This window comes from Daphnia pulicaria, chromosome 10 (assembly GCF_021234035.1).
Source record: "Daphnia pulicaria isolate SC F1-1A chromosome 10, SC_F0-13Bv2, whole genome shotgun sequence".
In the NCBI taxonomy this organism is placed as follows: domain Eukaryota; kingdom Metazoa; phylum Arthropoda; class Branchiopoda; order Diplostraca; family Daphniidae; genus Daphnia; species Daphnia pulicaria.
This window is the reverse complement of record NC_060922.1, coordinates 2466183-2491795: the sequence shown is the minus strand read 5'-3', so window position 1 is coordinate 2491795 and position 25613 is coordinate 2466183. Positions and strand designations below refer to the sequence as shown.

Here is a 25613-nt window from a genome sequence, read left to right as displayed (position 1 = left end):
AAACAAGACGGAGTAACTAGATATTCTTATTCTTAAATTAATTAATTAATTAATAGTATAGTTACAGTTAATACTGCAATATGCGGAAGTTCGTCTGCAGTGCAAAAGTAAAAACTAAAAGTAAAAACCACAGACAGATTGATAGCTTCTACCCTTCTATTAGTAGTTAGTAAGGTAGGTTATTGTTTGATAGATTATTGCTATGTTGTTGTCGGTCTTATTACGCTTACGGTTTGATTGTGGCGAGCATTTGGTAAAGAAGTCCGTTTACGCAAAGTCTTCTGTGTTTCTCGATTGTCCAATAGTATCTATGTGTTATCACTTATCAGTGGTGTTAAAGTGGTGTTATCAGTGGTTGTCCCGCATCCCTGCACGTGGTTTATTGAGCGAAGCAGTCATGTCAAGGAAACGTTGGTGTCAATCCAGGATTATCATATCACATTTATGCAAGAAATGAGTTATGCATTGTTTCACCTGCACTGGATATTCAATTTTTTCTGAAATGTGAAAAAGTGCAAGAAGAAAATTTTATTCTGTGTCTTTATTGGGCCAACATCACATTAGCTCAAATACTAGTCTAAGCTTTTTAAGTCATAGTTGGTGTCGACTTGTGCTTTTGAAAAATCCGGTGATGGAAAATACCTGCTGATTAAGTGATCCTGTACATTTTTTTTCCAAAAAAAAGTGTAGCCTGAATTGCTATTTCCAATCTACATTGAAGTCAAAGTGTGTACACTTCCACATCAAGCAACGAAATATGCCCTTTCTGTTGAAGACCAAATGCTAGCCAGTGAGAAGAATGTCGACGTTATTGTAAAAAGTTTCGGGATCGTCAACATACAGACCAGTTTCCGCCTACGAGATTCCAGGTTTTAAAAATGAAAACTAATCTTCTGTAGCCAATCCTACAGTTCCTGCATTATGAGCAACAACACTGTCAAGTAAGATTTTTGCAACTCTTGATTAATTGTGAGTATTCTCCAAAGTGTAAGAGTAACAATTTCTGGATATTGTAACATAATTCCTTTTTTCTTCTCAGATTTTGAAATCTTTGTACTACAACGGATATGGGCTGTATATATAGTACCCACTATATATGACTGCCATTATTGTGGAGTGCACATATTTTGACTTGTGATTAATGGTTCTGGTGGATTCCTTATCAAGGAGGTGAACCCCCTCTCCCCCACCAAATCTCAATCTCTTTTACCAGCCAACGCCATTTTCAAGTTGTGTATGCATGGCCGACACAAGACATATGTCATCCAGGACCCGACGAGCTATCCACTTTCGCTAAAACCAGGCATCAGAGGACAGAGACAAGATAAATGGTACTTGTTGACTTGTTTCACAAGTTCTCCATTACAGATTGCAGTGAGTTTAATTTTTTTTTTTTTTGCAACCTTGCTGTCATATTGTTCCTGACTGTTCATCCTATGTTGTTGCAATGTCCCACCATTCCAATTTCCATTCGTCCTATTTGAGCTATAGGATGCTTCTCTTCTATCTGGCATAGGTTATCCTACGTTACCACATTCTGTCTTGGGTTCAGGCCTTCAGGGGAAGCGGATTAAGAGCTGGATCCTGGCCAATCGTCACTCATACTCAAGGTGATTTTGCAATTATATTTTGTGAAGTGTTTTGAATTCATTAAATTTGTTGTTGTATAGATGTGCCTGCTGGTATCTTAGTATGTCCAATGCAGAGATAAGGAGATGGCCAACTCAATTGGAGAGCCAGCAGTCGACGCTGCCCCATTTATTCACCCCACCAGAACCCACCCACAAAATCTCTCCCTACCACCCTTCGCGCTACGCTAGCGCCCCTACCGACCACTGCCCGTAACATAGTCGGCAACGGCAGCAACCTTTAACATGAATACGAAATGCATGATTACATAAATGCATGCATGCATGATTATGTAAAGTTAACTATGGCGCCGTGCTCCTTTTGGGTGATGGATCGTTGATGGTTGGTTGATGGTTGGGTCTACTAAGAGTGTACCGATGTCTCCTGGATAAGGTTGATACCGAACCTCATCAGCAAAAGAATACTACACTACGCCGCCGACTTACTAAACAGCAACGTCAACACCTACTTGCTACTCCGAAGACCCCAAGTACTACACCACCAGGGCTCCTGAGTATTAATTTTCAACCTACAATGTTTCAGCCAACTATAACAATGCTCCCGTGTGCTATTCTGTTCCCAGCTACTACACCGAAGATTTAACTTGTTACACCACCGAAACGCCCAAGTACTGCACTACAACCTACGTTACACCGGAGTACTACACCACGAAGGCACCAAAGTATTACGTTGAACTGGAATACTAAACCGAGACTCCAGTTCACTACACAACTACCTGTGCTGCTTCCAGGTACTACACTGAGGCTTCCAAGTACTACACCACCAAGGCATCCGAGTATTACACCACTACTTAGGCTACCACGACCTACTACACGGAAGTTCCGAAAGCAGTACTCTGCCCCGAATTGCTACACTACTAAGGCAGCCGAATATTTCACTTCAAACTACGCTTTCCGATTTCGCAAACAAAAGTGAATATTCTGTTTTTTTGGAGTTGTGAATCAACTCTACTTTTTTTTTTTTTTAGTTAGTTATTATTGCATATTAATGTTGAAATTATTTTTGTCTAGTAGACTATGGCGTTATGCTGCTGTTGGGTGTTGTATTGCTGATTGTTGGTTCGTCCACTGGTGTACCGATGTCTCCTGGGAATATCAGATATCTGAGCACAACGCCGCTGTCTTACTACACAACAACATAATACGCAACGATCGGTTACTACACCGAGGTGCCCAACTAGTACACCAGCAAGGCTCCAGAGTATTACACCTCAACTTATGTTGCTCAGAGCTATATCACCAAAGATCCCGAGTAATACACCGAAGCTCCCAAGTACTACACCACCAAGTCACCGGAGTTCTACACGAGTGCTGCCCCAGCGTACTACACCAAGCCGTCCAGGTACTACACCACCAAGGCTCCAGATTTTTACACTAAAACTTATTCTGCTACTACACTACCGAATGGTCGAGTACTACACCGAGGCTGCGAAGTACTACACCATCGAGGCACCGAAGTATTACACCACTACGTATGCTGCGCTAACTTACTACACCGATGTTTGCAAGTACTACACTGCTCCCAGCTCCTACACCGAAGTTTTAACTTATTACACCACAAGAACGGCCGAATACTACACAGAAGCGTCCAAATACTACTCTGCCCCGAGCTACATAATCAAAACTGAGGTGGCCAAGTATTATGTAGTCTTAACTTCCTACACAACCGCCGTCTCTTCGTATTTCGTTGAAAGGAAATACTTCACTGAAGCTCCAATTATCACAACCTACGCTACACTCAGCTACTACACCGAAGCTCTGAACTCTTACTACGCCCCGAGTAACTACAGTACTGAGACACCTGAATATTACACCAAAACCTACGCTTCTTCACTTACTACAGGAACCTTCATAAATACCGCAGTCGAATTTTCAATTTAATAACTTAAATAATAATAATTTAAAATACTAGAGTCGAATTTTCAATTTTAATAATCATGTTCAGATTTTTTGGTCACATCTTAATATTTACTAGTCACTGGGAATTGTTGTTGATCTTTAATGAGGAAATAAATTTTTCACACTGGGTAATCATTTTATACGACTTGCTTGCCACCTAAAAGCCTTTTGACTTTGCGACGGATTCTGATTTTTGTTCAATCTTTCCTGTTTTGCATGTTAGAGGTGACTATTGCTCTAGTCGCTCTGCATTTCGACATTTTATAGTGTTTGAAGAAATTTCACTTACACGGCACGTTATGAATGAAACGTACTGTATGTTTACTAGAAATTTTTTACGTTGACAGCTCTGTTTTTAAGTTGGCGTAACAAAGGAGTTGCAGTGTTTGGTTCATCATAGTAATTTATTTAAAGATTCTGGAGATTATCAGTCAGTTGCCTATAACTTATGTAAAACTTCGAAGTTGTAAGAAATATACAAGTCAAGTGCTAAACATTATTTACAAAGTTATAAGACACAACAATAAAAAAACTTTACAAGGAATTGCTTTATTGTCCCACCTCCACCCACAATTCCACCACATTTTACAATCACATACATACATACATACATACATACACTTAAGTTGACCCGTTGGCTGCCACGCCATACAACCCGTAGGTTGTTCTCTACTACTCTACGGCTACGCGACACGTCTGAAGGATCTATGGCCAAGGTGGGACTTGCCATTGCTGACAAGTCCGGGCTGACACGGTGACAGGAGAAGATGGAATGCACAACCTCTAGAATCCATCACCGCATCGACAAGGGGGAAGTCCCTATGGTGCATTGCCTAACAGGCGCCTTGCGGCGAATTTTGGGCTGGTGCGACTTTCCGACCCCGCGGCATGAAAACCACGAGACCGAACAGCGCGGCCCGTGCTAAGGAGCTATGGGAGAACAAAGGCGTGGCAGCCAACGGGTTAACTAACACTAACACAAACATATTACCAATAACAAATGATGATCAGCGCTGACATTTTGGAGATACCGGCGACGTTTTAATGTCCATCTTCTCGACATTTCCTCTGCATTACCTGAATAAAGAGAAAACAATTCTTATTTAGTGACATGCCAATCAAAGTTACATAATAGTCACATAATACATATAGGTTCATTAATCTGTTTTTTTTTTGCTCAAAACTTCAAAGGCGCGGTTTAATTGCTTAAAATCTACCTAACAATATTGAGAACTGTACACATAACAAAGCTCACTTGCTAGCCTTTTTTAAAAAATTCCGGAAGTATACCGGAAGTAAACACAGCACCTCAACCATTGAGCTGTTGTAAAATTAAACCACATATTCGTGATCTCCATGAAATTTGAGGTCGATTAGGTGTGATTAAAACGAAATCCAAAATATTCAGGAAAGTTCTCGAAATCGGAAGTACGCGTACGAAGTACTTTACCAACAATTTGACGAGGATCACGAATATGTGGTTCTTTTGCTCCTCGAATAAATATTTACTGAACTACAGACTGAAATGAGCAAACCGGAAGTAGAAAAAACACATGTCATTATTAAAAATCTAACAAGTGAGCTTTGTTGGTGGAATAGTGATCGTCAGTTTTCACTAAAAAATTTCCACACAACAGCTGCCGATAAATGTTTAAAGAGATTTGCAAAGTAACTGAAACTGAATGTTTTGACAGCTGAAAGTTATCGAAAAGCCATCTAGTGTTAGAAAAAAGAAACGTCAAAGTAACACACTAACATTTACGCGCAAGAAGGGCCTGATCGCTGATTTTGGAATTGTAACACAGGCAGAAGGTTTAACGCAAATAGATAACTAGTAGATAATCTACGAAAATAAGTCAATTGCCCGGTACCTGGCCATAATCCCGTGGTGAGTGATTGCAGGTGTGTCACAGCAACTGAAGTGATCCAGCCTCGCCAGTGAAGCAAGAAAAGTTGTTTTAAAGCATAAGAAGCACTGAAGCAGTGAAGCTGGATCATGATACTGGCGTACGTCGGGAAGATGAGAAAATTGCAGAACGTAGGTGGAACGTGGAAGTCCCTCTTCCGTCATGGACAATGAACAGCATTGGCTGAAGGATCTCTTACGCGCTCTGTAAAAATAAAATGCATAACATTATGGAAATATAACAGTTAATAAGCATATCAATCTTTACCTTTTCTAAGAAGCACACTGAAATGTTCATGATGAAAAAACCGTAAAAATGGAATTCACAGCAACCAACAGCCTTACTCCTCATGTTGAGATAAATTTCCTGATGCTTAAGAAAGTGTCATGAAGTATTGTAACTTAGCTTGGTGATAGGTGGTATTGATGCTTACCTTTATCATATGGGTGATGAATTTAGTATGGCATTTGACTTTCATCAAGTAGATCCGGTACATGTGTATACACATGCCAGGTTATTCACTTCACACGCTTTATGTCTCTGAAACTCTAAGTAGCAATCGGACAAGGAAATTCTCTATGTTATTTACAAATAGACATAAATTTACTTATGGGAAATTAAACTGTACCTATCTCTTAGCTGGGTTGCCTTCTAAACAGAAGTAAGAACATCCATAATAACAAACATGCTGTTGTACGGTATGCCACCAAAATTGCAAGATTCAGAAAAGATCCTATGGTTTAAGCGCAAGGATACCTATGTTATAAGAAAATCTGAATTATAATGGTCTGTTAGCAGTAATGGGGAAATACCTTATCTCGGCACATTTGTATTCCATGTGGGCTAAAACCATGCTGAGTTTTATGCTTTTGACAGCATGATGGGGCTAATGGATGTAAATTGACTGAGCGGACTTGTTGACTTGTTGGAATGACTGACAGAATGGAGCTGAGGAGCAGTTATTATGAGAGCAGTTATCATAGTAAGCTTCCGGCTTATACTCATGACCCTCCAACAGATTTCATCGAATCATGCGCCTTGCAAGTCCCCGTTCGACCAAACATCTCCCTTCCTCCTGGTTGTCGCAGCGAGTGAGTGACCACCGGCGCCCGGCGGGCGTTGGTTAGTGGTTGTTTAGGGAAACGGGGCCACTGAAGAAGGGAGCCCAGATATGCACTTGTAATTTTTCTACATCTACATAATTTATTGACGAGTCTTGAATTTCAGCAACTCCTCAGTTCTACCAATGGATCAAATCTATAGAACGGCGGCAAACGATTAAACTGAAAAACGAATAGATTTTAATTAAAAGTCAATAATTGAACAAAACATCAAGCATTACCTCAACGCCGGTACCAAGAGACGACACATCGAAAAAATGCAGCCGATAAAATATGCAGGCAACATTGACTATTCGGCCCAACTGTTCAACACTACATGAACACCAACATTGGCAAATGGCAAAATTGAAGTATGATGTTAAGCTGCGACTCTGCACAAGCTCCATTTCAGCGCATTACTCAACTGGAAAATGACTGCAAAACCACTTTACATTACAACAAACAGCAACACCATGAACAGCTCAAACATCAAACTGACTATGGAAACCTACAAAGCTAAAGAACAATACAGTAATGAACTAAATATGCAAGTGTGTTTAATTAAACTTACAATTGTAAAATAAATGGGTCAAACACTCGATGGACACAATTTCACACACCTAGTGACAATCGACAGATTTCTTAGCGTAAACGACTGAAATTAACTGTCCATAGTTAAATGAACGAACGACACCAGCACCACAGTCTGCATCCAACAGCTCACCACACTGTTCACAAATCGGACCCTGTTGTATAGTCAGCTGACATTCGTCGTTATCCGCCAGAGGGCCTGGTCAATACATCACTAAGAGGCTGGTTATACTACATGGTGAAAATAATCAATTACTAAAACAAACTCATATGGGTTATGACAAAATGACAGAAGCATAGTTAAACTAAGCAATCTCTAAGAATTATTTTTACAAAAACTACAAAGAAAGACAGTTGGCAAGCTTTTAAACCAGTCTTAACTGAAAATTCAACAGATACAAAGCAAAGTGCTGGTAATCAACAAAGTAAATGAGTATACTGTAAAAAAGTTAATCCATTAAATTACTTTAAATTGTTCTAAAGTTTTTCTGCGTGTGACAAAACCAACCACCAGTACAAGTAGCAAGCCTTCAAAAGGAACACCTTTCACCAGCTGGCTGCAACAAATCCATGTGCACATTGGACTGCAATGAAGAAGCTCAGACTTCACCAGGCTGTTAATAGAAAAATAAAAAATAAATTACTATTACTATACTACTGTAGGGACTTTAGGGTTAAAAAATTAACCAACATAATTACTTTTACTGTTGTGAACTATTTCTGCATGTGACGAAACATGCAGCAAGAGACTTCATCACATCACATCAAATTTACATTTAATGACCTTAGAGAATACAAGCAGCTCAATTTGAAAAATTGTGGGAATTTCTGTTTTAGTTTGATCAGAAAAATGCGTACAATTCAGTGTAAGCTGATCAACAACATTACTATTTTCTTCCTACATCGAGTTCACTTTAATTTTAAAATTTCAAAAAACCATGTCGCATTTAGTTTGTTAAGTTTTCTTGGAGTTACTAGGTGCCCAATATTTCTTTACCACATTAGCACGGTACAGCATCGATTCGGGCACCATCGATTTCGAAACACTTGAAGCATGGAACGCTGAACTACCGGTTTGAAAGACAGCAATGTAAAATTAAACAAATCACTGAACATCAAATGAAAAATCACATAAACAAAATTGCTTATTACCTATTCAATGCTATATCAATTTCTTCCATATCAGAATTTTGAGGTGGCACTTTTTCACAACCATCTTTCAGCCATGACAGGCTGACTGACAGTTTGTTTTAAAATGGCGTAAATTTACCAGTCGGGCAGTAGGCGTGGCCACGAACACCAGACTCTCTGCACCGCTCTGCACCCCTGGTGGGGGCAAACTCTAAAGCAAACAGCGTGACGGGTGACTACAAAATTAATCATAAAAATGTAAAATGTTCAAAAAACAAACTAAACAAGTGGTAAATAATTACCTACCCTGTTCCTACTATTACTTAAAAATGTCACCAGAAAATAGCCACTGAAACCTACAGGAGAAAAAGAAACATATACACCACACACCACAACACACTACAGCACGCGACAAGCTTAATTCTTTCGAAACATCCCTATGCCTAATCTTTGAAAGATCTGGCCAAAATTCTCTAGCCAATAGCATCTAAATATTTGGCGTTCAGCTGAAGATTTTAAATTCACTAACACCTACATAAAATAAAGTTCGGTTTTTACATTTTAATTGTTTTTCATAGCAAAACCATGAAGAGGAAACGCATTCTACAAACCTATCCATCACTCTGGGGATCTGTCACTTGCTGTCGTGTCGATTCTCGTCGAATGCCAGCAGCCATCTTGAAAGGCTACCTGAATTCAAGTCAAATGTGAACCTAATAAGGGATAAACTCGCATCACGTAACCCACCTTATCCTTGAATAATAGCCCCTAAAGATGGTCACACCATCGCAGAGTTCTTGTTGGGTCCTCGCGTACTCATTTCAAAATTATTCCATCGATCTGCGTTGGTCTTCCAGCATCTTAAAGCCAAATGCAACTCGAGAACTCTTGTGCCTCTTGCACCGTCGGAGAATGTTAAGTTTCTCTTGTTTCTTCTCCGACTGCTGCACGAAAGCCAATGAACTCTTCAACCATTCTTCTTCTTCTTCTCGCATTTCCTCGACTCCTCTCGCGTTATTTTATACAGCAACACGAAGACGCCGCGCTTCCTTGTCCTCCAGACTCTTTGACCGTCCCCCGCTCTTAACGGCCAGCGTTTAGAGAAGTTGATTGTTGTTGTACGGCCGGTCGGTGCTTTATCGACAAAAGAACCAAGAATGGAACTGACCCAACTGCTCGTAAAAACCGTCTGGGTCAACACTGTCGGTTGCCAGACGGCTAGGAGCTGATTGGATCCTGCAAAATAAACTGGAATTATAAAACGCGCAAGAAGAATCTGTAAAATGACGGAATCTTTCGGTAATAAGAGATGTAGTAATGATGTATTAACACAAAAGGGGTACGGATGGGGTGGGGGGAGAGGGTCAGGGGGTGAAAAAAATAATACAATTAACTGAGCACTTGAACATGCATCTCGGGGAGTTTTTTCGGGAGAACAGGTGTAAAGGGAGAGAAAAAAAAGAGTAGTCGGAATGTATGCAAAAATTTGTGTGAAAATAAAGAAGTGGGAGAAAAATAATAATAAATGAAGCCAACATCGAATAAAGAAGCGAACGACCCAATTCTCCCGTAGATACACACACAAGATAAGATATAACGTTCTTCTTTATTAATTCTTTATTGTGTTTTTCATTTCCAGAAGAAACATCAAATGAACCGTGAAGGGGATGGTGAGGGGGGAGTGGAGAAAACACGCTGTTTGTTTTTTGTTTGGTGTCTTTCCAGGTGAAAAACTAAATCGGAGAAGATGAAAAAAAAAAAAAGATGAACCCGGCGGATTTCATTTTTTCTGCCTGTTATTTGTTCAGCCCAGTGCCACATCTTCCGTAACAGGAATTCCATGGGAAAAGGGGGAGAGAGGGAAAGAACTTGTCGAAAAAAAAAAAAAAAAAAAAAAAACTTGGGCAAAGGCAACGATAGAAAAGGAGATAACCCATTACATTTTTATTTTTATTTTGTCTTTTTTTTTGTCTTTTTTTGGTCCTCGCATTTGACTGGGCTGTCTTCTTTTTTTTCAATTCCGTTATTTTAAGGTTTCTTCTTTCGTTTCTCTCGTTCCTCGTTTTATTGATTCAGCATTTTGAGCACAAGGAAAAATAGATGAAGAAAATAAACAAAACAAAACAAATGACAGATGAACATCATCTCTCACAGCCAGGTTGTTGATTGGGCGGGGGGAAAAAATGCGACGAAGAACGGAGAAAAGAAAACAATTAAGAGATACGAAGGAGAAGCAGCTTTTGCTTTTCTTTTCTTCTTCCAAGAGAGGGTAAGAGGGTGATGATATCTATTCATTCTTGGAATGAAGAGCTCCATTGGTGTAGCCGTTCGAGTGGCCGTTGGAGTGTCCGTTCTTTTCGTGGGTTTTGCCGTTGGCGTGACCGTTGCTGTGGCCGTTGGCATGTCCGTTAGTGGTGTGGCCGTTGCTGTGCCCATTGCTGGTGCTGCCATTAGAGTATCCGTTACTGTGCCCATTGGCTTTCAGTCCATTGGTAGCAGCGGCAATCTGCGTTCCATTCAACAAAATAAAAACAAAAGAAAATTAAGTCAACGAGTTTCGACAACAATGAGGACAAATAAAGCGAACCGCCAATCAAACAGCCTTTCAAAATCGGCGAATTAAATTTAAAACGGGTTTCGGGTGTAGTTTTCGAATTGAAATAAAAACAGGGGACGGATAGGACAAGGTAGAATGGATGAGGAAAAGAGGGCGGAGCGACACGTGGGGCTGAAAGTAATCCATGTCTCTTTCTTGTTTAAAAAAAAAAAAAAAAAAAGAAAGGGGGTTAAAATTTTCCCATAGACTCTAAAATCTCGCCTTAGCGTGGATTTGCCCAATTAAAAAGAAAACGGCTCCAACAATCTACGATCGTCGGCTATTCATTATCGAATTATTTTTATTTTATTTTTCTATCTCTCCTTTGAAAAAAGGCAGACAACAATGCTGGGTGGCTGAATCAAAAGAAAATGGGAGAAGGCGAGGTCACTTACGCGAGACTTGGCGTTCTTGTAGCTGCGCTTGTAAAAATCGGAGAAGAGGCAGAAGAAGAGGACGCCGTGACAGCCGATCCACCAGACAAAGGCCTTGGGGTAGTTGCAATCGATGAAGAGCAGTTGGAAAGCGTGCACCACAATGGCGATGAATTGAACCTAATCACAACATGGGAAGGGACACACACAACAACAAAATAATTATTAATGTATGTGTTGCATTGAGATCGTCATGTCGTCACGGTCGGACTTCCGCCTTCAACAGCCACTCCCTCGAGCGAAAGGAGTCCATCGATCTCGAGCGCACATATTCATGAGACGTCAAGGAAAACTAAGCACCAAACTAAGACAGACGACCGATCGAACAGCAGTGCCAGTAGACCACATCGATTTCCCGGTAAAAACATCAATTTGCAGCAAGCGGCGGGCAAAGGGTGTGGTCTGAATCGATGCACTTTTTTCCCGAATAACAAGGGAAGAGAGAGAGATAGATAGGACCTCACCATCTGGAATGCGGTGAGGTATTTTTTCCACCAAATGAATTTCTGGTATTGAGGACCCATGGCGGCCACCATGTAGTAAAAGTACATGACGATGTGGACGAAGGTGTTGAGCAAACCGAAAAAGGTTGAGTGACCGCCAGGCGTGAAACGAACTCCGAACCAGACGCTCATTGGCATGATGCCGTGGTGGACGACGTGCAACAGAGAAACGTGCTCATCTTTCTTGCGCAAGACGAAGAAAATCTGGAAAAAAAGAAACGGCACAATTAGAACCAAATAAAATTCAGAAAATGTGATCCGATTCGTTAAGGAAAAGAATTTCTAGAATCTTTACTGTGTCGAAGAACTCGGTGAACTTGGAGAAATAATACCACCAACAGGCGTAGACCATCTGTATCGACGAATTTGGCGAGCGCAAAGAGATAATAATAATTAGATCACCACGTTCAGTTAAAGTATGTCTAGTTTTTGAATTTGGAAGTTTTAAAATATGAGGAGGAAATAAATAACACGTGGAATTGAACACACATTCTCACAATCAATCAAAAAAGAGTCGTGCAATTAAAGTCGTGATTGATTTTTTTTTTAAATCTGAATTGATTAAGACAGCCATCAGTAGTGTCTTAATCAATCAGTGGGCCATTGCAAGATTCTTTAAGATAAACTATGAGATGACAAGAGGAATGGGTGAAGAAATTTTTGAACATAAATTTGGGATTTCTGAGAACGGAGGACATTGTTGGAGGCGTGTCGGGAAGAGACAACGTAAAGTGCGTCAACTGTTCAAGGACCATGTGCAAATAAAAAAACGTAAAAAAAAAATTCGCAATTTGGGATTCGTGTTTTGATCTGTCGGTCGATTTGGTCGCGATTTATTTTTGTCTTCCTTTTTTTAATGAATGAACAGTTTTCTATAGTCAATACAAGAGTCGGTCTTTCTTTTTTAACTTTGTCGTTTTCTAGTTAAAAAATTGCACTAACTACAGCATTGTGTTAGTTGTATAGTCAAGTGGGAAAGTTAGAATTACAAAAAAAAAATATTGTAAGGAATACTGGAAGGAATACCAGAAAAAAATTAAAAAGTCTTGGATGAAAAGCCGACAAGGAAAGTGGAATTATTAGAACAATGTGAGATATTGAGAGAGGCAGGGAAGAAATTGTGTTTTTGTGTGTGTAGAGTAGGATGACGAGGAAAAGGAGTGCGGAAATGTGGTGAAAAACATGGACATGGGCTATTGAGAAAGTATGTCGAAGGATAATTTTTCATGCACACAACTCACCCGAATAGCCAGCGGATTATCAGTATAATCCACCGGTTGGCATCGGTAACTGTAACTATTTGCCCAGCCAGACATGGCTATCTGGAAATAAAATAAAAGCGCGAGCGCACCGTCACCATAATATTCCATCATTTCAAATTGGCAAAAATTATTTCTTTTCTTGTTTAACGAATTGTCTTTAAATTTTTTCTTCTTTTTAATAAATTAAAATTAAATCCCCCCTCAAAAAAGCACGCAAAAAAATGATACTTTTCATTTCTTTCTCGATAAATATCGACAAAAAGTGATCAACTTTCTTCTCCTATTGATTTTTCGCGAGAGCACTCTTTTTTAAAAGACAAATAATTTGAAAATGGAGAGTGGACCCGTTGTTCTTTTGTTCTTGCCCATTTTTTGTTTTGTTTTGTTTGTTATGGAAGCTGTGCACTTTTTCGACTTCCGGAGAGAAGATTTAAAAGGGATTTAAATTTTGATCACTTGGCAGCATTCAATAGTGAGACAGAATTTAGAGAAGGAATAGTAGGGTAAAAACAGGTTGACAGGGCAAAGTAAAGAATTAAGTGGAAGATTTCTTTTAGTTTAGAATCCCAAAAGAATTAGGAAGAGTGAAGGAAAGGGGTCAATCTTTCCTTTCTATTTTAAGACTTGTGCGGATAAAGAACTGTGTCCAAAGAAGAAATAGATTTTGGGTGATCGACTCAATCTCTTGTCCGCAGCCGAGAGCTGTTGAACCCAGTGACATCTTGACAACAAAATGACCGATTGTCCACCAAACGAAAGCGGACGGTCAAGAAAAAAAAAATGTCGTCTACACCGTTCTTCAGCCCCATCCATCTGGGTGCCCCTCCCTTAATAGCCTAATGTGTCCCTGCAGACAATGTAGAGAGAATGAGACAGGATGCCATCCGGGGTCAATCAGCTCGTTCCGGATGAGGAAAGATAGAAAAGAGAAGAGAGATCAACAATAAGGAAAAGGTGTGGGGTATGTTTTGTGTGTTTGACGATAAGTAAAATACTCAAAACTACATTACTTGATACCAAATAGAATCCCATACAAAAAAAAAAAAAAAAAAAAAAAAACAAAAAACATCCTAGCTGCTGAAATGTTTGAATTGGGATTAGTTGTTAACAACATTTCTATCGATTAGTTTGGAATAATGTAAGCGAGATTGGTTTAAATGCTTCACCTCCATGCACAAACACGACCAATCCCACGAGTTTCGAGATTATTACACAAAAAACCAAAATATTATCCAAAGTAAAGAAATTAAAGAGGGCGGAATGCTTCCAGAGCGGAGGCCGGCAAGGGGGGCGTTGTTCACTTGACCAAACCGACGCTTGTTTAAATTTTTTTTTTTTTTTCTTTTAGTAGTGGGACTAAAAAGATAATTGCGGGGTAATAGTTTTGATTCAAGAAAAAAAAATACAAATATTTTTCGTCTTTGTCTGAATGGATGGACGGAGATTGTGGAGGGAATGGGAGAGGGAGGGATATTGAAAAAAATCAAAACTCACCCTGACGGCCATATCGTCAAGGGAATAGTCAACTGGTTGACACACAAAGCTATATCCGTGGAACCAGCCCCCTCTACCATACTGCGAAGAATCACAAAATAAAAAATAACAATCGGATTATTATAACAAAAGGTGGACTTTTGCTTTTTATGGCCTGTTACGATCCACCACGAGACGAAATGTTTTGTGGAACGTGTTTTCTTCCTTTTTATTATTTGACCACCAAACTGAATTTTCCGTGATACGGAAATGCGTGTCTGGCGCAAAAAAAGTAACCGACCTACCACCCACCTTTGTGGTCTAAAAGGATAGGGATACAAGGAGAGGGAGGAGTACAGGGAGAACTGAGGTAGGAACCAGGGAATGTAATAAGTGTAAAGAAAAAAATCAGGACAGATTTGATAGAGATATAATTTCTGCAATTTCTATCAGGTTGGAACAGACCCCCACACCACATCCTCCGCCGCGGACTTTCTTGCGAAATCATTCCTTTTCAATATCATTATTTTTGTTTTTAATTAATTTTGGTTTGGTTGAATATTTTCCCCAGGTTCTAACGAGAACCGCAATCTACTTAAAAAATTACTTTTGTTGGTGTGGTGTAAGTGTTAATAATGATGATCTAAAAATGGATAAGAAAGCTTGTCATCCAGAATTGCCAATGGAAAAATAGTAGAGGCAAAACAAGAAAAATCTTTGGGGTCAGAATAGAGATACCAAAAGCAACGAATAAATACACCCGAGTAATAAATAATAATAAAAAAAGCAGATGAGATGAGAATGTTGAAAAAAAATCGCCGACCCTGTTTCTTTTCTTTTGTTAACATTAATAATAATGGGATACAAATATGAATACTCAATTTTTTTTAAAACTTTCATTCGACGAACGCGAAAAAAGGGAGATTTTAAGTTTTAAATTCGTAATTGTTGACGTTCTTGATGTTCATGTGGCTGACGCGATTTCGTGTTTGATTGTGGAGGGCAAAAATTGACAAATTCCAAGAGAGTGGAGAGAGTATCAATTACGTCGATGAAAAAAAGAGCAAAAAAAGGCAGCAAAAAGTAAGAGATGGAGAGAGATAATCGATACGGGAGACACAAAAGACTGAACTCACCCGAATGGCAATAGGATCGTCACTATAGTCAACGGGCTGACACTTTAAACTGTAGTGGAAGAGCCATCCACCCATCAGCGACTGTCACGAGACGCATACAGATATAGTATTACAGATTCACCGTTTCATTGACAAACCCAAAAATTAACTTGGGGCCATTTTTTTTACTCTCTCGTCGTCCCACCAGACTTGATCCACACCGTTGTCCCACTGTCCACACATTTCGTGTCATTCCTTCCATCATCAACATTCGATGCACGTCCAGTTCAAATACTAAGGTATGCTAATCAATATCGCCTAGTTTATGTAAGAAATTCCTCCCCCCTCCCCGGTTCTTCCCCATCAAAAATGAAAGAACTCGAATAAAATATGTGACATTAATAACAAGAAAAAAGAAAAACAGAAAAAGGGGAGAAAATGCGAGGAGATGATTCGAATAAAACGTAAAAAGATGTGAAGGCGAGAAAGAAAGCGTGTTGTGCGTGACTACCGAACAGTTATTTTAATGTGACGCAAATTTTGTTTCTGAAAATGAACAGCGGATCCACTTTCCCCACCATCACATTTTCCCAATTAAAAAAAAATCACAATTTTCTCTGGCACTAACAAAAAAAAAAAAATTGACATGACAACTTTGAAAAAATCCAAGATCTTAAAATTTCGTCGAAAGAAAGTAAAGGATTATTCGATGATTTTGTTTAAGGTGAAAGAATCAGGTGTGAAACGGACTGGTCCGATTCGATAAAGGATGTAAGGATATGTAAGGATGGATACCGGTGTGGACAATATGGTGGCAGGACGGTTTAGGTTTCTTTTCTCTGTTTCTCAACTGACAACACATCCATTTGGCTCTTTCTCCCCCTCCCCCTCCCTGCCAAACATTTCTTTTTCTATGGCTTATCAGCGATTTCCCTCGTTTCCATATGCGATGCAGATTAATTGATTTTTTTTTTTTAATTTTAGTTTTTAAAATAAAATTTGACTTTAAATTTTATCTCGGTCATGGAACAGTTTGTTTTACCTCGTAAAAGAGCCACGTGCTGAAGATGACCTGAATCGCGTTGTAAATGACCAAAGTGCGGCGAAACTGGAAGGCTGGTCGGTTTTTCATGTAGGCCGGTCCCCACACTTTGACGAGCATGACGTAACTCAAGCAAATAGCCAAGGTGGACAGCGGCGAGCCCATAAAGAGCCAGTTCTCCACTCTCCTGTCTGTTGGAAATCCAAACGAGAAAAACGTAGTTATCAACAACCGACCCGTTTGAAAGAAAAAGAAACAAGTTTAGACTACGTACCTCTTAGATCCCATATGGTGTTGTATCCGTCAACGACGGTAGCCACAAGGGACGCCATATTGTATCGCTACTTTTTTGACGTTTCTAGGTTTTCACTGTTGGAATTTCTTTTGTCTACTTCGTTTCACTTTGCAGCAGAAAAACCGGCCACCGGGTTTCGACGTTATGTGGCCCACGCGGAATGAAGAGTCGGACCTAACGGATGATAAAACGAGAAAGGAGGATATATTAGTATTGCACAATAAGGTGAGCCCATGCTGGCAGTAATTTCCGATTCAAATAGAAATCCAACATAGTTTTGAATAAGGAATTTTAGAATGTTCAAATGGGGATTTTTCATCTTGTATAGAGATTGCAAAATGAATGAATGTGACACTTTCATTTCATTTCTCTTTTATTTTATTTTTAAGATTCACCGTTTCAGCGACCGCATTCACCTTTTGGCGCGGAAAAGAAGATTGTCCAGAGCAAGCTGTTAGCACAGATAAGAAACGAGTTCTACAACTTTTTCTGGGTGTAACAGAATTTAGAATGACTTTCCACAACCTCTACATTACCAAACGAGAGAGAAAAAAAAAAGCCAAACAGGGTCAGCGAAAACGGCCGTTGCGTCAGATTGCGGAATACACACTGCTCGCTCAAACTCCGGGATGGTGTGATGCTATACACAGATGCCAATCACCCAACCCTCTGACCGACAAAAAAATTAATAAAAATTTCTCGAAAAAGATCAGACAAGACTTTAACAAATTTGAGTCAAAGAAGGAGGAAAGGGGGGGGGGGGCCTCGTCTTCTTTCGTTAAGGAACCAGGTCAAACCATGGCTTAGAGCGATGATACACACACATACACACGTAGACACACGCATAGAGCGTCGATAATCAGAAAAGGAGGGGCATCAACACACACTCACGGCACAGGCCAGAAGAAGAAGAAGAAAAAGGTATGGAAAGAATTTTCACCTGTTCCAACCCCTCTTCTTATTTTTCCTCCTCTTTCGAAACTTCTTTTTCCTCCTCGTCTCGATTGGGCAACGAGTCAAGTCCGGACTCAAAACGGACCGAACGATACGCATCTCTTTCTTTCTCTCTTTTGAAATACTAAATTTGAAGTGCGTTTAGATGGGGACTCACCGTAAATGTTGGCAATAACGTGCCAATAATACGACACAATATTTCAATTTCCTAAGAAGCTGACAAATTTCAGCAGCGCGTTTGACTCTCTCGAAAAACCTCACAGTTCGACCCCAAGTTGCGTCCTCGCACAAAACCTTCTGGCGAGTCGTCATCGCCGTGGCCGTCGACCTACATTTTCTTGTTTTTCGTAATTCTCTCCTTATTTCTTTTAAAAAACAAAACAACAAAAAACTTTCTCCCAAACTTTCTTTAATCTTTTTTCTCTTCTTCTTCTGTCGACCATCCGCACCACTGGACACTCAATGAAAAAATAAATAATTGAGTGAAATAATATGAAAATTGCTAACTATCTAAAACGACCATAGAGGGAAATCAAAAGTAGAAGGACCAAAATAGCCTAAAACGTGAATGGAGCCGGTTTGAAACGCAATCATGAATTTCAAACAAGATCAGAGAAACGCACCCAAAAAATGTTTAAAGTGGTCACGCACCTGAACCTCAAACGAGGACACAAGAAAAACAACTTTGAAATTGTTTCTTTTTCTTTTTCAAAACCGGAATCGCCAAACGAGTCAAAGCAAAAATAGTGGCAGGTGTAGCCGCAACAAGCACTCACTGTCGACTGTCGGAAGCGCTACGGTGGACGTGCAGCGAATCGGAGGGGAAAGTCGGCGCACGCGCGCAGACACTCCACACCACTCACGTAGACACACACACACACAAGACACACGGAGAAGGAGTAGGCGAAGAGAGAGAGACTCTGCTCCACGTGGAAATGGGAGTCCTTTTCACAGACACACAAAAAAAGAGTTGAGACTTGAAAAGGGCCAGAGCACCTCAAAGTTGATGCGCTCTCAGGTAACCAAGAGTCGGAGAATGACCATCAAGTTGACTTACGGGCCTGCATATATATCTGTGCACACCTTTTTTTTCCTTTCAGGGTGTGTCGAAGGTGTAGCTCCGCCCCTCATCTGGGGCCAGGCAGCACAAGTGCGACTTTCCATTAATTCGAGCAAAAATAAAATATGGCCAACACTTTCCAGATTAACAGCAAACAACATCCAAACACCTTTCTTCTGCTTTCCATCTCGTGTCGACCTTGCTTGGTTCTCAGTAAGTTATGTTATGTTGTCGATTACGACTTTCCAAGAATTTGGCACAGTGTGGATGTTGCGCATCAAGGATTAACGAAGAAGCAAAAATTGAAACAATTGACGCTTAATTATTGTTTTGCCTACGAGTGTTTGTGAAGAAAAGAGTTCAAGGTACAACAACAACAATGAGCAGATGCCCAACAACAGAAACCTGTTTGCGTATTCCTGAAGGGTTTTTTTTTTACACATTCAAGGTTGTTTCTCGATGCAACGGACCCTTCGAAATCCTGTTCCAACACGTGCAATTGATAGTTTCACCATTAACCATGGACAAACCAGTTCTTAATCCACGTGCAATTTTCTTGAAAGGAAAAAATCACTAGTACATCCAAGTCTGTGAAAACAAAAGTATAATAATTTGATCCAAAACTTGTTTGATACACCTACATTAGAGGCACCCACAATACCCATTGACCTTACCGAATTAATCGTTCATTTTTTCTCTCGTTTCATTAGATGGCAAACCGACGAAAAAACACGATTGCGAACGACTCGTTTCAATTGGCTCCTTGATCGCACGCCATAGCACGCCACCTAGCGGGAAATTGGGCGATAGAAATCGATCGGAAGGTGTTAATCGACCCCACGATAATAACTCTTGTTGTTTGAAGACTATTTCCCCCCTTTTTATACGTTTAACAACTCTTCAATTCAAGTGCTTCATATAAGAGAGTGAGCCAATCAACGGGAGGGGACACGGTCATAAAGTGGGAGCTCAAAAAACGTGCGACTAAACGTGAACGGGAATTTAAAAGAAAAGGGACAGACACACTCGAACGTTTGCCATCGTAAATCAACTCAAGCAAATGACAGTCATGATAAAAATCAATAAAAACGAAAAAGAGAATAGAAGACACCACACAAAATGACTTTGTTGAAATTCCGCCCTACAATTATTATTGGTCTAAAAATAAACGGGGCGAAATTCACAACGAACTTTTTGACCTCGTGCGGATAAAGAGGTCAACAATCTATCCGGAATTTCGGAAAAGACAACGGCTCCGGCTCAAATGTCTTCGACCCTTGAATCCTTTGTTTTATTGAATTGGGCACGACCCCGAAAATGTTTCAATCGAAAATCCTCACCTTTAAACATCCGCTCACCTGGATAGTTCTTTTGTTTTATCATCCTCCCCCCAAAAAATAAAAATTGATTTCTCCAGAGATGCGCAAATAAAAGGGGTGGACAGTTAGAAGGTCAACTGTTAAACCCTCGACAAGGTAGAAGGTAAGGTACTAGAAAAGAATCGAAATCTTCCTTGTCCCTGACCTACTGAATAATATCCGCAGCCTTTTGTTGATTGCTTGATTCTTCTCTCCGTCGCTTCACCTGCCGCTGTCAAAAGATTTACAATCCAGCCATCAAAAGAGAAAGAAAGATGTGCGGACTAGACGGAACAGATATTTCGTTCCTAAACTCTCAAACTTTCTATTTGTCAAGCGAAAGTTTGGGTATCGGAAGGAGGAACAAACACGTACTCTTTTACCCGGCCGTCAACGGCCAGAGGGGAGGCACACACGTCTCGCTCTTCTAAAAGGAAAATGATGTGCAAGAAAGTGAAAATTCGAATAGGTAAATACAAGTACATCAAAACCCTTTTTTCCAAAATGGAATTCTATTCTCTTTGAGGCATTTCTCTCTTTTTTTGTGGTTCACAACCATCAACGGCCACCAGTTGGGAGCCAGCTCAGACCATTTTTAAAAGGTGCGAGCAAAGACTACTCGTCGGATGGGCTGGAAATAATATTAAAAGAGAGAAAGTCGCAAACACAACTCGGCACGATCCCCCCCCCACCGGGCTGATTGTGCGATGAATTCCAATTTTCAAAAAATAACGGAAGAAGAGAGTGAGAGATAGAGAGGAGAATGATGATTCGACAATCTACCCAAAGAATTTGTCAATAGCAGCAAATCGATATCAAGGGTACCCAATTCCCCAGCAGAGAGAAAAGACGATTCACGGTCGCAGTCTCTACCTATCGTCTTCGTGATGACAATCCCGTTGCCACAGCAACCTTTCTATCGTGCGTCCTTGGGCATCCGACCGACATTTCCGGATAAGATGACATCAGGAAACTACAAAGAACATGCTGCAATTTTAATTCACGTCGATCTAGCTCGTCACCTCTCCAACGAACAGAAACCGGAATCGATTGAGCAAGGAAAAAACAAGAGTGGATGGAGGAACGAGAACAACATTTTCGTGATCGAAAAAAAAAATGCATAGAAGATACAGTAAAACAAGGTAAAAAGTGATGAGCTAATTTAGGAAAGCGAAAGCGGTTCGTCTGGTGTAATCACGACAACCGGTGGCGTGAGTTTCGCCCAAACACCTGGCGGCCATTTGTATTTATTTCTTTTAGAAAGTACGTCCATCTTCCTTTCCCCAACATTCCCAGATGAAAGAAAAAATAAGCTTTCAATTCCTTCCAAGAACAACAAAATGGGCAAATTTCCCGCTGGGATTTGTCTGTCAGCGTAAAATGTGTACACTACACTTTCCTGCCGAAAATGTGTGTCGACCAATATCCGATAGATGGCACACGATATTAAACGTAGGCATAACCAAAGAGGAAGAGAGAAATAAAGGGGAATATAAAAATGTTGAATAATCATTCGAGATGACCTATAGCTCCTGGCCGTTCTCTCTTGTTTATTCCGCATTCCGTCAGGTCAAGGCTCTTTTCTTCTCATGTCGTCTCAGATACAACCTGATGGACGTACGGTACTCATTCACGGCGTTTTGTTACCTTCCTTCTCCTCTTTTCGGTGTACCTTTTTTTTGTTTTATTATCCCGTTGAAAAGAAGAAGAAGAAGGAAGATGCGTGGCTTCACTTCGATTGGATCTCCTCTTCTAGCCTTTTATTTTTCTACATTTTAGGGTTTGATACTCTCTACACACTAGCTCGTCTTTTTCCTTTTCTTTTTTTACAGGTGGGCTTATTTTTTCCATTTAGTAGGTCGTCAGGTCATGCCGTAGCTGCGAGGGATTTTCATCCGCCCTTCCATATTTCTTCTTCTTTCTAAAGAACTCTGGGGTTTTAGATTCCTAACGGGAATCCGTCCCGGTCCTTTCCTCTCTCTTCAAGAAAAATAAAAACTAGAGCCTACTTTATTTTTCTTTATCGTTTTCGACTAGCGATTTTTTCTGTCTAGCTTTTGCCATAAAAATTTGAAGAAGAAACCACACCTTGAAAAATACTACTACTTCTTTTAAAAAACTGAATGTGGAACACGAAAAAGAAGAGAACTGGTTTTTATTTCTTTTTGGCTAGCTCCTACGGGGGTGGTGGGCGATTGCGTGAGGAGAGAAAATGGACAGAAACCCATACGTTCTCCTTTCCCCTGTGCATCATTCTATTATTCCAACAACTATGGGATTTGCCAACAATACGCGATAAGGCTAGAGCCGTGCGGTCGTCACACACACACACACACTTCCGTGTGCTGATAAAAGACACTCGCAATCAATTCAAAAATAACGAGAAAGAAAAAGAACTCGGATGGAAACGAGAGACGTGCAACACACACACACAACGATAAGCAATCGATTTTTTGGGGAATTAATCAGATACGGGGAAACGACCGTTTTCAAAGTCACGAGGTAATTTTTTCGTTATTTTTTCCAAGGGGGAAGTATCTACGAGTCAATAAACTTTCCTTCACCTGTTCCACCTTTATGGGCAGACACGAACGATTCATCATCCGGTACATTTTACATTTTTCGAGATGCCATTTCTCTCACTCAAGTTCACCGAGTACAGAAAATTCTATACACCAAATTTAAGACAAATGAAAAAAAGGATTCAAGGAAATCTAAGAGCTACACACACACACACAAGATGAGCGCGTGTTTCTCGAGCATTGTGTGTCAGACAGAATGGCGGCCCTCTACCCCAAAGAAAACCGCATTAATGTTGTAAATTAAAAAATTCCCCATTCTGGATTCCGACAGATAAAATAAAAGATAACTTTCCTTCACTTTTTAAAAGAAAAACAGGATTACTCGAGAAACAGGTGGTTTTAACATGTAACAAGTCGGGCACGTTTCTTTATCAGGGGGAGGAAAAATGAAGCCAAATGGCTCGAGGGTCTCTGACGACAGACAATCGAGAAAATAAAGTGAAAACTTACCCAACTTGCAGTCTCGTGATCTCAACCAAAATGGTGACGAAACAATCCCTCCACAGGCAAACTGAAAACCCGTTGCGAAAGACGACTTTCGTGAAAATAAAGGGGGGGATAATAATTTTTTTTTTTAAATGGGATGTTCAACCGGTCCTTCTTTTTTGGTTATGTACTAGAAATAAAGTGGGCAGAGAGAGAGAACCGGCTGACACGATCAGCGACACTTCTGCTGGCCAACTGAAGGCCCGGCCTGGTACTGAGTGCCACTCTCCCCAACGCCAGACAACAGAAGCGGAGAAAATGGGCGAAAAGGAGGTAGAGAGACTATACTCACGCCCCCACACACATACATACGTACGTACACACACAGTCACACACACAAGCCGGGAAACCTTGTGTGCCTTTTTTTTGGGTTTTTACCTGTTTTTTTGTTTTGTTTTCTTTCTTTCTGTCTGCCGGCTAAATATACTGTAGAATTTAATCGTGATGGTTTGTACTGCACCCCCTACACACACGTATTACAGAAATGGCGGCCATTCCTCTTGCCCAACTGGGCAATTAACTCGAAAAGATCCTCCAAATCTGATACGAAAATGACATTACCATTCACGCGAGTCTCTAGTCTTTCTTGTTTTACTAGTTTTTTGTTTTCTTATTCGGTCGTGTGTGTCGGGTTTTGTGTGTGTGCGTCCCCCCCCCCTCTCTTCTCTGTGATGACGTCTTTCCACTTCCCCTATCTCGTGGATCGACGCCATCTAACGTTGACTTTCAAACAAATGGGCGCCAATCTACCAAATATTCAAAAATGTGAATGGAGAAATGGCGTTCAACTATAAAACGTAACCGCAAATTTGTTCCTATTCCTTGCCGTGGCTTCTCAACATACTTGAGTGAAAATATTTCAAAAAAAGGCAAAATAACTGTAATGATGGAGCTGAACTAAGGGCCATTGAAGGAAATGACGAACTGCACACGTGCTGCTGCTCCACCTTCTGCGTCAAAGTGGAAAATCGCCATCTGACTCTTTTTCTTTTCGCTTCTCTTTTGTTTTATTTAAGTTCTTCATAATAATAATACCAAAGTTGCTTTCACGAGCTTTGGGAAATTCCGTGGACATCATAATTCATAATTCTTTATCTAAAAGCGGCACCGCAGTCCATTAATCTCCATTTTTCCGGTTTGTCGCCATCAATAAGCCCGCCGTTGCCTCCATCTTTTTTCGATGTCAAAGTCTAATCGCACCAAAGAGTCAAACATGCAATTTCTTTATTTATTTTTCTTTTTTCGACACATCATTTTCGTGTTATCTTAATCAGGTTACTTAGTCACTGGGCTCCTCGGTTTGGGTGGATGAGGCAACAGCAGGTGTGGCCAGTGTGTGTTTTCCTCCGTTCCGGTTGTTGGAGTCCGTGAGCCCCGAAAACCTCCTCCATCGTCCACGACGCAGATAAGCAGCCGACTTCCACCGTCATTATTATCATCGCTCGTTTGCTTATTAGCTTCGAGCTCTCTCCCTTATTTCAACAACAACAACAAAAAATTTCTCTTTAGGACTTTACCTTAATTTCTTATCTGAAAAAAAAACCCACAACGCTGTTGCTGCGAGTGTTTTTCAAAAAAAGAAAAAAGAAAATGTTGAGCTCCTTTTTGACAGCATATGGCTGAATTTACAGTGACTCCTATACTCGGCGTTCATTTTCTCGTCGCCCATAAAACCCACCCAATCTCCCAGCACCAGCGAACGAACGGTGGATCGTCGTATACGAGTCCGACTCTCTTTGTAATGGTCTCGTAAGATTGCGTATCATATTTAGCCATAATGAACTCGAAAATGGTATAACAACTGGTCACTTGTATTCCTTGGACGGTACAAGCACGGCCTTCTGTAAGTGCTGCCCTGCACAGTCCACACACACACACATTAAACCAGGTGTAGTTCGCTTTCCAAAAGTAGAAACAGCCATTTGAAAAACAAGAAAAGAAAAATGAAATGATAAAAATGGTAGGAAAAAGAATCTAAAAATATAACAAGGTCCATTATATGGCCAACAAAGCGAGAAACAAATGTATATACAATGCAATCTAGTGCAGTATGTAACTAACAGTTTTGTCGAACGGAAATCGAGGTCGTGGGTACATGTAGTATCTCTCAAACGGCCGAGCTCCGCGCGGGATAAACAAACCCAGAAATGGCGGCCGGCCGACACAGTATACATAC

At 40.4% G+C, this 25613-nt stretch overlaps 1 protein-coding gene and 1 long non-coding RNA gene across 9 annotated transcripts; both read right to left on the bottom strand.

The window, feature by feature from the left end:
* Positions 1-5764: 5764 nt before the first annotated feature.
* On the bottom strand, positions 5765-8137 carry LOC124314322. Of its 4 annotated transcripts, none has more exons than XR_006911130.1 (8): positions 7814-8137; positions 7655-7760; positions 7127-7377; positions 6798-7071; positions 6268-6738; positions 6084-6211; positions 5889-6003; positions 5765-5821 (listed from the first exon to the last, which is right to left on the bottom strand). It is a non-coding gene; the product is annotated as an uncharacterized LOC124314322 (long non-coding RNA). The 4 variants fall into 4 exon arrangements; XR_006911129.1 differs by having other exon boundaries at positions 7846-8137; XR_006911131.1 differs by having other exon boundaries at positions 7852-8137.
* A 2395-nt stretch (positions 8138-10532) lies between these two features.
* On the bottom strand, positions 10533-23659 carry LOC124314188 (elongation of very long chain fatty acids protein AAEL008004-like). 5 transcript variants are annotated; one of them, XM_046779308.1, is made up of 8 exons: positions 23402-23659; positions 16977-17171; positions 16703-16893; positions 15682-15762; positions 12106-12162; positions 11772-12014; positions 11269-11427; positions 10533-10783 (listed from the first exon to the last, which is right to left on the bottom strand). In XM_046779308.1, the coding sequence occupies exons 2-8, from the start codon at positions 17032-17034 to the stop codon at positions 10565-10567; spliced, it is 1008 nt and encodes a 335-aa protein (XP_046635264.1). In that variant the 5' UTR covers positions 17035-17171; positions 23402-23659; the 3' UTR covers positions 10533-10564. The 5 variants fall into 5 exon arrangements, with proteins under 5 accessions (XP_046635264.1, XP_046635262.1, XP_046635263.1 ...); XM_046779306.1 differs by lacking the exon at positions 15682-15762 and adding an exon at positions 14567-14647 and having other exon boundaries at positions 23402-23658; XM_046779307.1 differs by lacking the exon at positions 15682-15762 and adding an exon at positions 13052-13132 and having other exon boundaries at positions 23402-23658.
* Between the last annotated feature and the right edge of the window lie 1954 nt (positions 23660-25613).

What these genes read in the sequence shown, in the direction of transcription:
- LOC124314188 (XM_046779308.1), bottom strand. Translation starts at nt 17,034, where the DNA reads ATGGCGTCCCTTGTGGCTACCGTCGTTGACGGATACAACACCATATGG. An exon ending in ACGATCCTATTGCCATTCGG is followed by an intron (nt 12,163 to 15,681) that starts GTGAGTTCAGTC and finishes TCGTCGATACAG; the next exon opens with ATGGTCTACGCCTGTTGGTG. An exon ending in TCACCGAGTTCTTCGACACA is followed by an intron (nt 12,015 to 12,105) that starts GTAAAGATTCTA and finishes CTTTTTTTCCAG; the next exon opens with ATTTTCTTCGTCTTGCGCAA.